Source organism: Crocuta crocuta, unplaced genomic scaffold, assembly GCF_008692635.1.
Source record: "Crocuta crocuta isolate KB4526 unplaced genomic scaffold, BGI_CrCroc_1.0 scaffold68, whole genome shotgun sequence".
Lineage (NCBI taxonomy): Eukaryota > Metazoa > Chordata > Mammalia > Carnivora > Hyaenidae > Crocuta > Crocuta crocuta.
This window is the reverse complement of record NW_027532426.1, coordinates 3,072,964-3,085,158: the sequence shown is the minus strand read 5'-3', so window position 1 is coordinate 3,085,158 and position 12,195 is coordinate 3,072,964. Positions and strand designations below refer to the sequence as shown.

Genomic DNA, 12,195 nt, shown 5'->3' with positions numbered 1-12,195 from the left:
TAACCTGCTCTACCTTGGAGTACAACTCCCATGCCTAAGAAATGCTGCTCTTGTCACAGATCCTAAGGGTAGCTGGGAACTAGCGTTAACTGAGATGCCCGCCTCTGTAACTCAAGCATTGGCTACGCGTGTTGACCCTTCATGTCCAGGGCCCTCTCCTTGTGACACGTCTTTCCTCCACCTGCTGCCAAGCGGCTCCGCTGTGGTTGCCACTGTCAACACAGGCTTTCTCCACCTGGAGTGGGGATGGGGTTACGGCACAGGCCTCACTGAATCCCCACGCCTTTCTTCACTCTCCATAGTCTTTCCCTTCAGGAATCCTGAACAGTGGGCAGAGCTCCTGCTTGGGAAGAAGCTTGCTGGAGTTTGGGAGGGGGGCAAATGGTGCTGTGCCCTGCACTGGGCCACAACAGTGGGAAACAGGGAAAACTGCCCCACTGGCTTTTTTAGACACATAAAGGTCATAGATGCTTTGCTAGACAGGCAAAGGCGAAAATCACCCTCCTGCTGGCCGTGAGTGCCGGGAGCCCGGCTCATTTTAGCGGCTGGCTGCTCTTCTCTCATTAAGAGAGCTCAGTTACAGACCTTTCTGTCCTTCAGAAGCTTGGAAAGGACCCCTATTCTCTTGCTTGCAGTGTCTTTTTTTCTTTCTCAGATTCTGAGCCTCTCCCTAGTTCTTCCTTGTCTGGTTTGTGGAGAAAAATATATCTATATAGATATATAGATATCTCCAGCATTTTCCCTACTTGGATTGTCAATAGCAGCCTCACTGAGGATAAATCACGAAGCGTCTGGTAAACATTGGGTCAAGTGTTCGCAGGTGTCTGGTTATTGGCAGACTCCCTACCCCCACCTAGGAGGTCACCCCCAGTGACCCAGTGACACGGTGATGCGCAAAAGGGTGTGGCGTGATGTGCATGAAAGAGCATGGGTGACGAGGAGACTGATTTGACATTTATTTGCTGCTGCTATTCTTTACTTTCAATGAGGTTGAGCTATAGATTTTAAGGTTAAAGGCTCTTCAGGAAGCAGCCTCAACTCATCCCTGGGACAGAAGTCCCTTAAAGCCAGGTGAAGTTTGAGAGCCTAGCTCTTTGCTCCAAAAGATCCCACCAGAGCTGGAAAGATGGAAGCCCCTTTCCAGGTCCAGGTTGCGTGGAAAGTCCCTCCTGCCCATGCCAGCTTCCATTCCGGCCGCTTTGCTCCTCTACAGAACCCAGCTGAGGTTCCTGCCAAGTAGGTCTCCAAGAAGCCATCCTGTTTCGTCTCTTTAGTGGCTAGAAACATTCAGCTCAGAGGAGGAAAAGGATTAGTCTGTCAGGCCCTGCCTTTGAAGGTACTTGCTGGCGCTGACAGGCCAGGCCATGACTTCAATGGCCACCGAACGTGCCATTGGAATCAAGAGCCCCACACCATGGATGTGGCCATGCACAGCACAGCTCGCCAGGCCAAGGCTGGGCCGCGGTTGGGGTAAAGCCCACGACGCGGGCTGCACGCACGTTCGCTGCAGAAGGAGTGGCTGCCAGCAGAAAGGATAAGTCGAGAGAGAGTAAATGCAACTTTCCCCACCAGTTCTTTTGTCTCTTCCCCTTTAGCTTTCCTCTGATCACAACCTCCCATGCAAAGCTGTACCTGTGCTTAACGGATGGTTAGAACTTCAGACTTCCAGAACCACAGAGGCTGGGGCTAAATACACTGAATCCATAGCCATGAGGACCAGCTCTGGAGTCTATGGACCCTGGAATGGGGCCGCCCCCATCTAGAGTCTTGGTCTCTGTGTCACATGGAGGGGCATTAGGGGACCGGAGCAGGGTATCTGGCCATCTCCAGGTGGGAGGGGCCTCTGGGGCAGTACTACCCGAGGAGACCATTGAGAGACCCAGAAGGGGAGAGAGACCCCTTACATCAAAACAGGATGAACTTAGGTTATCATCCCTTAAAAACCTCACGTGGTTGCTTTTCTGTCCCCTGCTTCAGTATATGGTATGTGACGGTCAAACCATGGCTCTGTCACCACAAGCCACCGACTCATCTTCGTCTTCCCAGCCAGGAAATGTTCAGAGGAAGCCAAAGAAAGTTACTTCTCTGCTTTGCTTTGACTGGTCTTTTCCGGGGTCCCGGGGGTCTTCTTTCCTATCCTTTCAATAGGAGACCTGGGGCCCTCAGCACTGCTCAGCCTCCACGAAGCCCTCCTTCTCGTGGCCCGAGGGCTCGACCTCCGTGTAGGTGGCATGGTTGGGGTGGTTGCGGAATTTCACAGCCGGCCAGTGGTGAGGTCTCCGCTGTGGGGGGAGGGGTACAGACGCAGAAGTCAGCAGGCACGGCCTCACCCACCTGGGGCCCCTCCGCATCCCCAGAGGCAGTGCTGAGCACCGAAACTCTTTTCACAAGGGCCCTGGGAGCCTAGTGGGAGCCGGATGGAGTTCAGGGCCCTCCTCCCCAGAAGCCTCCCCACGTGACTCATCAAGTGCTGGGAGGAAAGCTTCCTGGGAGCCTGAGGAGTTTGGGAGGAGGTCATTTTACCGCTCACGGCATGGACTGCAGGACTGTAAGAGCCTTAGCAACATACTGCGCGGAGCCCTGAGACTGAAAAGTGAGGCAGTAGGCAAAAGATGGAATGATCTGGGAGGTTCTGGAAAAGCCACGACAGGACAGGCCCTGCAGCAGAGTCAGCTGGGGAGTAAGCATGCAGATTCCTGGGCCCCCTTCAGACCTGCTCCATCAACATCCCTGGGGCTGGGGACCTGCAGATACTTAAGTCTGACCGGTTAGGGCTTACAAGAAAGGGGCTTCTAGATAAAGTGGAACATACCACCTGCGCCTCTGATTGATGAGGTCACTGGGCTTGTGACCTCTGTGGGGGAGACTGTGGGCACAGAGGCAGCACTAATGGACCACAGGCAGAGCTGGGAGGGACTGAGATCGGAGGACAGGGGCGGAGCTGCTTAATCCCCTGTGGCCCAGAGAGAAGGGGGACGGCCTTTACTTCCCAAGCTGCTCTTTGAGCTGGTTCTTCTGAATTCTGAGACATTCCAAACCACAGCATCCTCAACAAAAGCTCCCAGAGACCCTTAGGATTATCATGCCTTGTCAATTCTAATCTAACCCCGCTCCCCCTACCCCAGCAGGCAAAGAGGCAGAGATCCCGGTTCTGTTATGGCTTTGAATAAGCACCAGGCCTGGAATATGGGGTGAGACACCACAAATCATTAAGGATGAGCTGTACAATCCCTAGCGATTTCTCTTTCTTTCCTCTGGGGGCTCTTCTGATTTCCCAAATGGGGGAGCAAATGCAGAGGGGCTGTTCAACGGGACAAGAGGGGGTGCCACACTCCTGGGGGAGCCCTCGGAGTTAGGGACTAAAAGGGCACCAGCCAGTGCACGGTGCGCCAGGCCGGAGTCGATGAAGTTTCCTCAGATGGGAACAGGAGTTGGGCGTGCGGGGTGAGGGATGAGGTGGGGAGAGGCAGGTGTTCAGTGACCGGGGAAACACTGATGCAGAAGCAGATAGACAGCAGGACTGTGGCCAAATTCAGCACTGACCTCGATGAAGAAAAGCGCAGCATTGGAGGTGGGGTGGCCATTGATGTAAATCCCAGCCAGGATGATGGCTGCCACCAGGAGGACGGCCAGCACGATGCCCACGATGGTGCCCAGGTGCACTGGGGGGCCCTTTGTCTTGGGGGACAGGTTGTTCTGAAGGCCTGTGAAGAGACCATTAGGGCAGGGAGGGGCTACAGGGGAGCAGGGAAGGCGGGGCCATGAAGCCCCAGGTTCGGACAAAATCTCAGAGACGAAATCCAGCAGAATCTCGGGGTCTGCTTGTGAAATACGTAAGAAGGTGGGGAGGGAGTGGAGTCATGAGCGTGGCATTTACGTTGCCCTCGGCATGGTTCAGGCGGTTTTCCAAAATCACCTAAAAGTTGCCTAAATTCCTAAAAAGGAGCACAAGAGAAGTTTTCTCTAGTACTCGTGCCACAAGTGCTTTTAAGGAATTCTCAAAGGATAGGAGATGGTGACGAGTTTCGGATCTGGAGTTATGGCTGCCTCGTTCAAATCCAGGCTGTGCTAACTCACTAGCTGCGTGACCTTGGGCAAATTATATAACCTCTCCGTGTCTCACTTACCACTTCTGTAGAAGGATAATAATGGCTACCTGATAGGGTCATCGTAAGGGTCAAAATCAGATAGTTCACGTCAATTGCAAAAGACCAGGGCTGGTATCTTGGATGACCTCAGTGTTAACCATTATAATAAAACATGACCATATTTTCACCTGTCACTGTCCACTACCAGACTGTGGCTTCCTGGAGGGCAAGGACAGTGTCATAGTCATCTTTGTGTCCTTAGCTCTTAGAAAAAAATGGTGGGCCCCATGGTGGGAGCTCAACAGAAGAATGAAGCAGGTCCTCTGAGGGCTAATATACCAGCTGGCAATCTCTGAGAATGCCCTGAGCATTTGAAATGCATCCCAAGGAGCAGCCTAAGTATTGCCGTAGACAATCAAGCTGGAATGTCATCTAGTCCAACCCCTTTTTTGTACGGCTGAGGTAACGGAAATACAGAGAGGTAAAGTGATTTGCCCAAGGACACAGTCAAGTCAACCACTAGGAAGCCTATATTCCCTTATTACTCGGGGTGGCTACTTGTTTCTGCTCCCTACCCTAACGGGATGTGGAGATAATGAAGTAAAAAAAGAAATATGAGCACATAAGCAAAAGAAATAGCAAATGATCCTTTTTCTTTTCTTAAGTAGGCTCCATACTCACTATGGAGTCCAACACAGGGCTCGAACTTACCTGAGATCAAGACCTGAGCTGAGATCAAGGGTCGGAACGCGTAACTGACTAAGCCACCAGGGCGCCCCTCAAATCCTTTTTACATAGCTTGTGGGCAGAATGAGAATTTACAGGAAGTGGGGATTTTTCATGAGATGGTGCGTGCATCCCAATCATTGTCTTCCCCAACCCCTCTTCCCTGCAAGCGGAGGAAACCCAAGTAGAGAAATGGTCCCGGGGTACTCCAATGCATGGTTAGTGCCACTTTCCGCCAATAGGTGGGACAGGTGAGGTGACACGCCCCAAGCTAGCCTCCCCTGCCCTGGCAGTCAGCCCGTAGTCCAAAGTGACCCTGGTGATCTGATGGTCAGGGTTTGGGCTGATGAATGCATGGTGCAGGGCAAGGGGAATGTGGCCCAGTCCCCCCTGCCAGACACACAATGCACACTCACACCCGATGCCCACAGAGCAGTAATGGCGTCACCTCTGGTGGGAGCTGCCGTCCAGCCCTCATTGACCATGAGGCCCATGGGGACAAGGGGCCCGCGCTGCCATGCCTGCTCTAGCTCAGCCTTTCTCTCCTCTCCTCGCTTTCAGGGAAGTGAGTATTCAAGACAGGTCTATAGGAGTTTCCGGGCTGATGAGAAGTGTCTAGATACATTGATTCAATCAAGCAGCCCCTGCCCAGGAGCCCAGCAGGAGGTCCGGAAAGCTCAGGCTGCTGCTGCTCCCCTCCTCCCCACCTCAGAACAGAAGCAAAGAGGCCACGTGACCGATGCACCCTCTCCTGTGCAGGAGTGGGGGTGAGGGCCAGTCCAAGGGGCAGGGAGTCTGATCAAGAGCGGAAGCAGCTCAGTACTCACCATCTCCTCCTGCATAGGGATTCAACTTGGTGTCATCTTTAAAGAGAAGGAGAGAAGGCATACGATTAGTGGGATTATTTAGGTCCAGATGCGACCTTAAGGAGGTTTAGTCCAACCCTTCATTTAATTTTTTTTTAAGATTTTATTTTTAAGTAATCTCTGCACCCAAGGTGGGGCTCAAACCCACAACCCTGAAATGAAGAGTCGCATGCTCTACTGACTAAGCCAGCCATGCACCCCTACGCCCTCATTTTAGAGGCAAAGAAACGGAAGCACAGAGAGGGGAGGTGACTTGCTTAAAGTCACACAGCAGTGTAATGAGAAAAGTCCATGAACAAGCCGACTTTTCCTAGTCTTGTGTTCATTTATCCAAGCATATTAAGTATTTATTGGATGCTACTACTGAGGTGAGCACTGGGAATGGGCACTGGCGATAGACACGCTCTCTGCCCTCAGGGAGTTAGCAAGTGGGAGTGATGGAGTGACAATTAAAACCCAGCATAATGAATCTCTGACTGGGGGCCTCATCCAGACAAAGGATGTCAAGATGGAGGGGTGAGAGGTGGGCCTGGGGAAAAAGGGTTCCAGGCAGAGAAAAGAGCATGAGCAAAGGCCCAGAGTCAGCAAAATAAAAAGCAGTGCATTGTCACTGAAGGGTGGAGACGGTACGAGATAAGGCTGGGGGTGGGGGGGGTGGCTGCCTGCAAAGCCAGGGTGAGGACTTGTCACGTTCTCCTTCTCCTATGGGACACCGGGAAGCTGAGGAAGGGGTGCGTCACAAGTTCAGATCTGCTTGAAGGCCACACCCCTCCCCATGCACAACTTGAAGGACAGATTTCATGCCATCACCCTTTCTACACCGCAAGGTGTATGTCCTATGGTTTCCTACATAAGTTCCGATGGTTGACCGTTCTTCCCCAAAGATTCCTCTGAGGAGAGGAAACAAGAGTTGCACAGCAGGAGAATGCTCTAGAGGACCGAGGATTACTGCTTGAAGCACCGAAACGTGAAACAAACTGAATAATCTGCAGTGTGTGGCCTATAACGTACATCTCACTCCTCTTCCCCCTCCTGCGCCTCCATTGCCCATGTCATTTTAAAGGTTTTTACTGGGGGGCGTCTAGGAGGCTCAGTGGGTTAAGCATCGGACTCTTGATTTTGGCTCAGGTCATGATCTCGAGGCTCCTGAGTTCAAGCCCTGCATCAGAGTCTGTGCTGATCGTGCAAAGCCTGCTTAGGATTCTCTCTCTCCCTCTCTCTCTGCCCCTCCTCTGTTCTCTCTCTCTCTCTCTGAAAAGAAATAAACTCTTTTTTTATTTTTTTAAAAATATTTTTATTTATTTCTAGGAGAGAAAGAGAGAGAGAGAGACAGCGTGAGCAGGGGAGGGTCAGAAAGAGAGGGAGATACAGACTCTGAAATAGGCTCCAGGCTCTGAGCTGGCAGTCAGCACAGAGCCCGACGTGGGGCTCGAACCCACGAACCGCGAGATCATGACCTAAGCGAAAGTCGGACGCTTAACCGACTAAGCCACCCAGGCGCCCCTGAAAAGAAATAAACTTAAAAAAAATAAAATAGAAGCTTTTACTGGCTCCCCTTTGCTCACAGATGTTCAAGGCTCTTTACAATCTGTCCCCTCCCTTCTTTCCTCTTGTCTTTCACCATAACTCAATGCCATGGCAGTGGCCATAACGAGCTGCCCAAGGCTTCCCAGACCTTGGAGACCTCTCAGACCTCTGAGCCACTGCATCAGCTGTTCCTCCTACAGGGGATACCCTTCCTCCCCTTCACTATTCCTCTTTCAAAAGTCCCACCTTGGAAATGCCCTCTGTAAGCCTGGGATTCGCTCACACAGTGAAGGAGGGTCCCATTCTGTCTTTATGTGAAGTTTTGATATGTTGTTCATTGTGTAATTTTTGGCATTAATTTTGTTGTTGTTTTTTAATTTTAAACTTTTTATTAAAAATATTTCATGTTTATTTATTTTTGACAGAGACAGAGGACAGAGACTAGAGCATGAGCTGGGGAGAGGCAGAGAGAGGTGGAGACACAGAATCCGAAGCAGCTGCTTGCGACTCAGAGGTCCTTCTGGTTCACTTCGATGAGTGTGAGTGATGTTCGATTGCAAGCAAATCCAGCCCCCACACCTCCTGCCCCCCCGCCCTCTCTGCTCCTGTGCCTGGCTGGTGCCAGAGGGGTCCCCGCACCCTCCAGCAGCCCTGCTCCCACTAACGCCTCTGCTCCCCGCCTCTGCGCTGCCCCAGGTGGGTCCCTTTGGCTGTATCCCTTTCGTTCACATCTCCTTGTACCCCAAGATAGACTCCAACTCCTGGACAGGATCGCAACTTCCTGAGGGCAACCCGTTTCTTCCTTTTCCTTTTTCATTTAATACACTTAACACCCCCCGCCTCCCCACCCCCCAGCAGCAGCCAGGTGTTGCTCTCAACGCCTGCGTCTTACCCAGCTCCCTCCAGGCAACTTTAGAGTCATGGGAGTCACCCGATCTGCCTTGCTCGTTCATCCTTTGCTATATTTCTTCAGCCCCCTGAAATCCACAAAGACCTTTCAAACATCCTTTTGTTCAGCACCAAGAAAAGCAGTCGAGGGGCAAGACTGCTGCTTTGGAGCTGAATGAGACCTGTCTCCACCTCTTCCTGGCCGTGTGACCCTGAGCAAGTCACTGACCTCCCTGAACCTTAGTGTTTCTTCTATAACATGGGGATACAACATCATTAACGCGCAGGATTGTTAGAAGGACCGAGTGAGTATTCACGCCTGCACAGCGTTAGCACCCTACCTGGCACATGGTCAGGCCCCTCGACATGTTAGATCGCCTATCATTTTCTTCCCTTTCCTCTAGGACTCCCCTCTGGCCAGATCCACGTGTCTGGCTCTTCAGTTCTCCAGGCTGCAGTTAGAAAGCAGGCGCACCAGGGAAAGACCAATCCACCACTCACCTTTCACGTAACCCTGAGCAACCGACCTTGCCCTACGGGCCCTTTTCCACATCCACAAAATGGGACCGTGGCTGAAAAATCCTTTAAAACATTTGGCTCTTTCTTTTCTCCTTTCCTCTTTTCCGTTTGTCCTTTTCCTTTTATGTGGCTCCGTGGAGGCGGTAAGAGCCCACATCTTTCAGTTGGAGCTAAGGAAAAAGGGCTACACCCTAGACGTGATGTACTGAAAAAAGAGGAGGGAGGAATTTTTCGGTGGTGGCCAAAGAATCCCGGAGGGGCTTGCACAAGGCTTCCCCAGATGCTCTGTGGCACTTCTGGAAGCTTCAAGACCCTCAGGCCTGAGGATGGCAGAAGTCCCCGGGGACAGCCAGACCCTGAAGAGGCAGGCATGGGTCACCAGCAATCCTCTGGGACACAGCTGCCCCACTCTGACCCTCTGTCCACACAAAGTCGCAGGAGCAGGAAGCCAAGCCCCAGAACAGCTGAGGTCCACCACTCCGACCAAGCGAGGGTTCAGAGCCAGAAGCACCATGGGAGAGAAATTCGGCAATCTTTCTCTCACGTCTGAGTGTGCGGCCTGAGTTCACAGCTGCTGCAGGGGTGACAAGACCTCACGAGTTCTGCGAGCAGTGCTCCTGAGAGGAACTGAGGTGTAAGGTGTACTATATATAAAATACCTGGTGCGGGGCCGGGACCGTAATTTTCCCCTCGCCGCAGTGAATTCCATCCCACAGTCCTGACGTGCGCCAGCACAGTGGGTATGGAGTGTGGGCATGGAGTCCGCTTGTTCGAAACCTGGCTCTGCCTCTGCCCAGCAAGTGAGCCCAGCTCCCTGAGCCTCAGGTCCCTCATCTGAGAAAGTCAGGGTGATTCGTCTTGGCTGAGCTAATCCCTGGCAGGAGTAGCTGAGATGCCCCGGGGCGGTAGCCCTTCCCCATGGCTTCTTTCCCCGCCTGGGGGTCAGGCCTTACCTTCGGTGGTGAGGCTGTCGATGAAGAGGGAGGAGGAGGTGGTGGTGAGGGCTCCATCAAACGGGCTGAAGGAGTTATTGGGGGAGGATGAGTAGTGGCCCTCGTCCTGGAAGTCCTCACACGTCCTGCCCTCCGCCTGCAAGAGAGAACCAGTGCCGCCCTGGACAGATGCCTCACCGGCGGGCACGCTACACAGAAAAGAGCCCTCGCATGGGAGGAAGGATAGGGCACCTTCATCCCTCAGCGGCCAGAAAACAAGATTCCCATGCTTGGTTCAAGTGCAGTAAACTAACCAAAGCTGGGCCCTGAGTGCATTTAAGCCTTCCACTTTATCCTGGAAACGTCTTCTCTCCCAGGGCAATTTATCTGGCCGCTGCTTTGAATCCTTCCTCAAGGAAGGAGCTGAGATGCCAATCTTAAACAAATAAAGCAAATCTGTCAGAAGTGGGCCGCCAGACCAGGTTTTTTTTTTTTTTTTTAAGGCCTTAGAAAGCTCATCCAGGNCTCTCTGACCCTCCCCTGCTCACGCCGTCTCTCTCTCTCTCTCCTAGAAATAAAATAAAAATATTAAAAAAAAGAAAGAAAGCTCATCCAGGCTTACTAATAAAATAGGCGGTGGTGAGCGTACAGCCGTGGGGTTTGGGGGTTTATGTTTAAATGTGGGACCTTACTGGGGCACCTGGGTGGCTCAGCCAGTTGAGCGTCTGACTTCAGCTCAAGTCATGATCTTGCAGTTCATGGGTTCAAGCCCTACGGCAGGCTCTGTGCTGACAGCTCAGAGCCTGGAGCCTGCTTTGGATTCTGGATCTCTCTCTCTCTCTGCCCCCTCCCACTTGCACTGTCTCAATTTTTTTTTTTTTTAATGTAGGGCCTTGCACTTTCACTATCTCACCAGTTATGAGAGGCAGATCAAGTCGTTCTAACTCTCTATGCCTCAGTTTCCCGCTCTGAGCAGTAGGGAGCACCGGCCCCCAGCTCCTGGCGCTGTGGGGATGAAATCAGAGCAGGTGTAGGCACACGCAGGGAAGTGCTGGGCGCACACAGTGTGCTCACACTGCAAGAAGGCATAGGGAGAGAGGGAAAGGACCCATGGACGAATGGATCCGCCTGTGTGGGTGTAAGGCGTAAGAACAGGATGCTCCCACCCAGCATCAAAGCACTGAGTGTTCCAGAGAACTTCAGCAGTGAGGAGGAACCTGTGTGGGATTCCAAATAGGAGATCCCCTCCTCACTCCCAGAACGACAGCCTCTCCGAAGAGCCTGAGGTCTGGGGCCAGGGCAGCTGCTCCGAGAATGTCACCAGCCCCCCAGAGGACCCAGCTGTGGCCAACACTATGCCCAACATACCCTCCGCAAGCACCAAAACAACTCCTGGAGAGCTGCCCCCACAGGGCCAAGTCTCTAGAAGGGCTTTTCTCAGGGACCCACAGAACCCTCTAAAATCTCCCAAGTCTGGCCTAACTGGCTCAGAGTAGTCTGAGAGTCAAGTCCAAGATGGAGGGGAGAATTTCGCCAGGAGCCAAAGATGTCCTGTGAAGAGCTACATGGGGAGGGGTCTGCTAGCAGCCCTACCCTTCCCCACAACCCGGCTCACTTAAGCCTCTTACCTCCTGGGCACAGCCGTAAGCCAGCCACTCCTGGCGGTAGCGGTCAAAACCACTAGAGCACCTGCAGGGGGACCAAAAAGGAAGAGGTGTGAGGAGATTGACAGAGAAGCCCTCCTCTTCATTTCCTCCTGTTCAGTAGCAGCTCTCCGATGATGGCGAGGAGGGGGCTAACCTCCCAGGGCAGCGGTGATCCAGACCACCAGGCAGGTGTCCTCTCCCGCACCAGGCAGCTGTGGGATCAGGACTCAGACCCTTCTACCCCGACTACTCCTTCCCCAAAAGGAAGGGAAGGTGTCCGTGGCATCTCCACCCTCCTCCCTGACCCAGCTCCCCAGGACCAAGGCCACGTCTGCCCAGATGTGTGGGTATAGGGAGCTCGATGGACTGCATGACCTCAAATGAACTCTAAGGTCGCCTAGACTCTAGACGGCTATGAAACTGCTAAGAATTCAGGGAATTCACACCAATGCCTTCTGGAGAGAGTTTCACTCATTCACAGACAAAGCTCCTTTTCCTTTGTGGAGGGGCCTGAACTTGGCAAAGAGAGGCTGGGCTGAAGGTGGACCTCAGCAGGCTTTAGCCAATACCTCCCGTGTGATGACTAAAGGGCAGAAAGGAAGGTCCTGCCAGAGGCTAGGAAAGACTGAACTGGCCGACCAGTGTCCCAGGAGAGGACACTGTGCAGCTCAGCGGGGCTGGAAGATGCCAAGTGCTTCTCTAGGGAAGGGGTGGGGCTGTGAGGATGAACCAGAGAATGTTCTCCATGGCATCATGCTCAAATGGAAATTCTTCACTCTGGTGCCGGGGGAATCCACCTAGTCCTCCTCCAGCTCTGGGACATCTGCACGGGAAGAATCATGTCATGAGCTACCAGTGCTGAGAAAGAATCCATGGCTTGTTAATTTTCTTCACTAGCAACCGCCCACCCATCTGCCAGGGACCCAGCGAGACGGAGGATTTCCGAGAGCTGTCAGTCTTTCCCTCTGACGATGCCTCCTGGGGCTCCGAGCTGCACCTCTTG

General features: G+C 52.9%; 1 protein-coding gene across 1 annotated transcript in view; it reads right to left on the bottom strand.

The window, feature by feature from the left end:
• Window positions 1-932: 932 nt before the first annotated feature.
• Window positions 933-12,195, bottom strand: part of PLXDC1 (plexin domain containing 1) — a 60,406-nt gene continuing 49,143 nt past the window's right edge. Inside the window, exons 10-14 of the mRNA XM_077779326.1 lie at window positions 11,175-11,235; window positions 9,568-9,703; window positions 5,642-5,677; window positions 3,544-3,704; window positions 933-2,282 (exon numbers count right to left, since the gene is read on the bottom strand). Coding sequence (XP_077635452.1) covers window positions 2,163-2,282; window positions 3,544-3,704; window positions 5,642-5,677; window positions 9,568-9,703; window positions 11,175-11,235 — 514 coding nt within the window. The 3' untranslated portion in view covers window positions 933-2,162. The remainder of the gene's footprint in view (window positions 2,283-3,543; window positions 3,705-5,641; window positions 5,678-9,567; window positions 9,704-11,174; window positions 11,236-12,195) is intronic.